The sequence below is a fragment of the Denticeps clupeoides genome, chromosome 3, assembly GCF_900700375.1.
Source record: "Denticeps clupeoides chromosome 3, fDenClu1.1, whole genome shotgun sequence".
Taxonomy (NCBI): domain Eukaryota; kingdom Metazoa; phylum Chordata; class Actinopteri; order Clupeiformes; family Denticipitidae; genus Denticeps; species Denticeps clupeoides.
Genome location: NC_041709.1, coordinates 26,939,010 through 26,943,276, shown reverse-complemented (window position 1 = coordinate 26,943,276; position 4,267 = coordinate 26,939,010). Strand labels below are relative to the sequence as shown.

The window sequence follows — 4,267 nt, the reverse complement described above, 5'->3', positions numbered from 1 at the left end:
GATGAGCGTCTGGTTTATTGCTCCTGCGCAGTGCATGTTGGGAAGATGGTGCGCGGTGCGGGCAACAGAAACGTGGGCGGGAGAAGAGTTTATGGTATATTTCAACTTTAATAAATAAAATAAACCAACTTCTTTCTTTCTTTAAACGGCTTTTGGACATTTAATACATTTGGCAATAGATACAGAATATCGGCGGAGGGAGGCAGTGAAAATAAAATCATAAAAATCTTCCACGCGTTTTTTTTCTGGTGATAATTTTTGATTCGTTTTGTTGTTTTTACGCCGCTAACATCGTCACCAAAAAAACAAAAGAGAAAAACATTCAGTGTCATCATCAGTCCGCCGCGCTGCTTCAGCTAAAGGAACTCTGACGGCTGTCCGCCGCCGTTCACGCGCCCGCGCATTCCAGCGCGTCGAGCGACAGCAGCACGTCCGCTTTACACCGGAACGCGCTGCCGCCGTCCTGGAGCAGCTCGCAGCTCTGGAGGTTGGGGGAGATGTCCTTCACGCAGATGGCCTGCAGAGAGAAACAAATCTGTAACATAAACTAAAATCATATTAACATATCATATTAATAATAACCTTAAGAAGTACTTTTAAAACGGTTTTTGAAATACATTTTCTGTTTATTAGCTATGAAAAAGGTCAGGTGTGAGATGTGAAAGTGGCGAAACATTTAAAATGACTGTTAATATAAAGCTATTTATGTGCACAAGTGAAATCTGAACTTTTTAAAGACAAGTGATTTTATTGCGTTTTCGCGACGGTTAGCGCGCGCCGGCCGCGTCGGAGAGCCTTTACGCACGGAGCTTTACGCACGGAGCTCCCCGCTGGATAGCAACATTCTAATGCAATATATCCACAATGCAGCGTGTGGGCTCACCATATTTTTAAGGACCGGGGTCTGTCGGCTGCCCTGGTCGGGAAACACGCTGTTGGCGCCGGACTCTCCGCTGTCCAGCGCCGTCTCCTGCTCGGACCTCCGCACGTAAGGGGATCTCCGGATCCCGGACAGCAGACCCGAGGCTCTTCCTACGGAGTAGTAGCTGGGGCCGGTGGACTGTTTGTACCACGCTTCTGTGGGCTGGCAGGAGGCGAGCATGGAGATGATCACGAACACTGCCACGGAGCGGAGCGACGTCTTCATTGCGCACATCTTTCCGCGCACGCTGCACCTGTCTGGCAACTTCGTTCAGCCGGTAAACTTTGTGCGGGTGGTCCCAAACGCTGCGGCTTATATAGTCCTCTCACGACCCCTTCAGAGCCCGTGATTCATGTTTCCGCCGAGGAATATCCCTGTCGGGACCGATCGACTCTCCCGCTTTTCCACTGTTGCGTGATGATGGCCCAAGACGTCACGGGTTTGAAAAAAAAAGCGTGCTAAACCAGACTTTATTCAGCCTGGATAATAAGGAATGTTTAACATAAATGGTATAATGGGAATAGATATGTCATTAATACTATAATTACACAGCGCAGCACGTGCACAAATCCACACATCAATGCATCGGTCACAAATCAAATTGCTTTGATTTCATTGATTAATTGTTCAGCGGGAGCAGAAAACATGTTGGTCTATAGTGTCTGTTCACCGGAGACTGAATTATATATATATATATATATATATATATATATATATATATATATATATATATGTGTGTGTGTGTGTGTGTGTGTGTGTGTGTGTGTGTGTGTGTGTGTGTGTGTGTGTATATGTATGAGATTACAGAATTAAAATGATTATTTCCTATAGACGCGCCTGTGTGTGTGTGTGGTGTGTGTGTGAGAGAGAAAGGGGTAGGTCTATCATAAAAAACAAAATGGATGGTGAAAGCCAGAGACAATACACTGCGCCCTGGTCGCCAGAACCAACACAAGAAAAAGAATGACGCGTTCAATTCGATTTGCGGACAGTAATTTATCTAATTGTTCCCTCTTTTCAGGCCTTAATTGAACAAAATTTACGTAGTGCTCCCTTCCACGTTTCTATTTGTGGTCATGACTAAAAATTGCATTTACAGCCTAGTTAAATCAATAAATTGGTATTCATTATAATTGGTTGCTGCTTTATTTCTCAAAGATACCAGTTTATTATCAAATAAATTGATGTCTACTCGCATTTTAAATCATTGTGGATATTTTGAAGGCCTCAGCGTGGACGCCTTCATCTTCTCTAAGACTTCTGTCTGGGTCTGTAGCCCTAGTTCCTCAGGGACTTAAGCCCGCATAAGTGCAGTGAAGCTCCTGGTATAAGATGGAGAAGACCTGGTGGATTGGGAGCGACATGGATTGTTGAGGATGTGACGGATGGGACACTTGGTGGAATCGTGTAGTCGGCACAGGCATTCAGATGGACCTGTCCACAGGAACCTCTCAGCAGCTTCTTGTTGCCACTGAAAAGGAGAAACATATCTCCATCTTGTGGCTTTTTGGGGCATTGCATCATTATTTTGGAGACTGAAACGGCCAAGAGGTCAAAACTGAATGTTGCTATGATGACGAGGGCAAATGCATGAATTAATTTCCTATCTGGAGGACAGAAAAGGCACATAGTTTACAGAATCTGACTTTCTTTTAAACTAACTCTTAATAATCACAGGTCAGTTCATTTTCTTATCTTTACTGTCATTTTGCAAGTCCAGGTTTTTCTATCAAGCCCTATAAATTGTCATTTTCAAGCAAGCCTTGTGCCCCCAGGATGGGCTTTAAAACACTGGAGTACAAATGTGGGGTGATCATAAGACTTAAAAAAAAAAAAACTTTTACTCTATTGTCTATTACTGACTATTTGGAGGGTGTGGCAGAATGAGAACGGGGGAGCGACAAGAGAAGACAAGAGTCAGCAGGACAAGCAAGAGGAGTGAGACAGAAGTAGCTACCTCTCTGTTAGAGCATAATAGACATTAAAAAGTACTGTTAGAGACCAACACACTGCTTAAATGCAACTCAACGCATTTAGTCAATCGACGTGGTAAAGAAAAAGATCAATATGAGTATTTCAGAATCTGCTGGTTTACTGGGATTTTTATGCTCAACCATGTGTAGAGTTTACAGAGAGAAGAGTCTGAGAAAGAGAAAATACAAGATGCAAGAGATATTTATTGTCAGTATAACAATATGCACAGTATACATAGACTTCCATAGTGCATTTCTACAAGTAAATAAATAAAATAATTTTTTTCTGTATACGCCAATTACACAAAGTAGGTCCAGAGCCTTGCAAAGCTCTTCATAATTATGGGTCTGAGTGCTGCAGGATGATAATGGTTGAGGCAGGACACACTTGACTTGGGGACGGTCTTGGTAGTTTTGAGTCCTGCAGGTACCACGGTTGAACTCAGCAACGTGTTGAAGATATCTGTGAAGATGTCAGCACACTCCCTGCTGCTTTGATCTGCGCAGGCCAATCCTGATGTCTCCCGTGGAAAGACAGAGAGTCTGGTACTCTGTGGTTCTCTGATCTCTGCCTTGAAGCATGCAAAGAAGCTCATCTGGCAGGGAGGGGTTGCTGATTCAGGCCTGATGTATTGCTCAGGTATCCTTTGAAGATGTGGAGTGTCTATTAAAAGTGTAATAAATGGTCCTTGGTTTTAATATATTGACATTTCCTAGTCATGTACATGTAGCCGAGCTCAAATCACCAAGGAGACAATAAGGTTGTTCCTGGTAAAAATTCTCATTTAGAGATGCTTTGAACAGAGCTGCTTTAGGGCAGTTGATAAGGAATCAGAAGGTCACTGAGGTGCCATTGAGCAAAGCACCGTCCCCACACACTGCTCCCCGGGCGCCTGTCATGGCTGCCCACTGATCACTACGGGTAATGCAGGGACACATTTCGATGTGTCACCATGTGTTGTGCATCATAATGACAATCACTTCACTTTCATGAGCTATACTAGCATTTTTGGTAATCACAGATATGCCTTTTTCTGGAATTTCCTGGACAATTCTCTGGATCTGAATATTGTTAGGAAGTTACCATGTGAAATATTCCATAAAAAAAAACTTCTAGATGCACTACCATCCAACAAATGATCACTATTATCCAAATACAGCAATTTCAGAATGACCAAATCCAGATTACTAGTACTTTAAATTGAAGTGTTTGCCTATTGGCCATGTAAAGAACAGGCAGATAAAAAATAACAGTAACCAAATAGCAATAATCTCTTCTAAGGTACAGGTAAAAACATTTTCATTGTTATACAGCCAGACTTTTACATTGTATTTTAATCAAAAAGACTATTTTCTGTTTCAATGGTAATGG

At 42.7% G+C, this 4,267-nt stretch overlaps 1 protein-coding gene across 1 annotated transcript; it reads right to left on the bottom strand.

The window, feature by feature from the left end:
- Nucleotides 1-88: 88 nt before the first annotated feature.
- On the bottom strand, nt 89-1,228 carry npb (neuropeptide B). Its single transcript, XM_028974222.1, has 2 exons — nt 884-1,228; nt 89-517 (listed from the first exon to the last, which is right to left on the bottom strand). Exons 1-2 carry the CDS (start codon nt 1,154-1,156, stop codon nt 389-391), a joined length of 402 nt encoding a protein of 133 aa, XP_028830055.1. The 5' UTR covers nt 1,157-1,228; the 3' UTR covers nt 89-388.
- Between the last annotated feature and the right edge of the window lie 3,039 nt (nt 1,229-4,267).

Coding starts and splice junctions, on each gene's coding strand:
- npb (XM_028974222.1), bottom strand. CDS start 1,156: ATGTGCGCAATGAAGACGTCGCTCCGCTCCGTGGCAGTGTTCGTGATC. Junction 518..883: donor CCCCGGTCCTTAAAAATATG/GTGAGCCCACAC, acceptor TTCTCTCTGCAG/GCCATCTGCGTGAAGGACAT.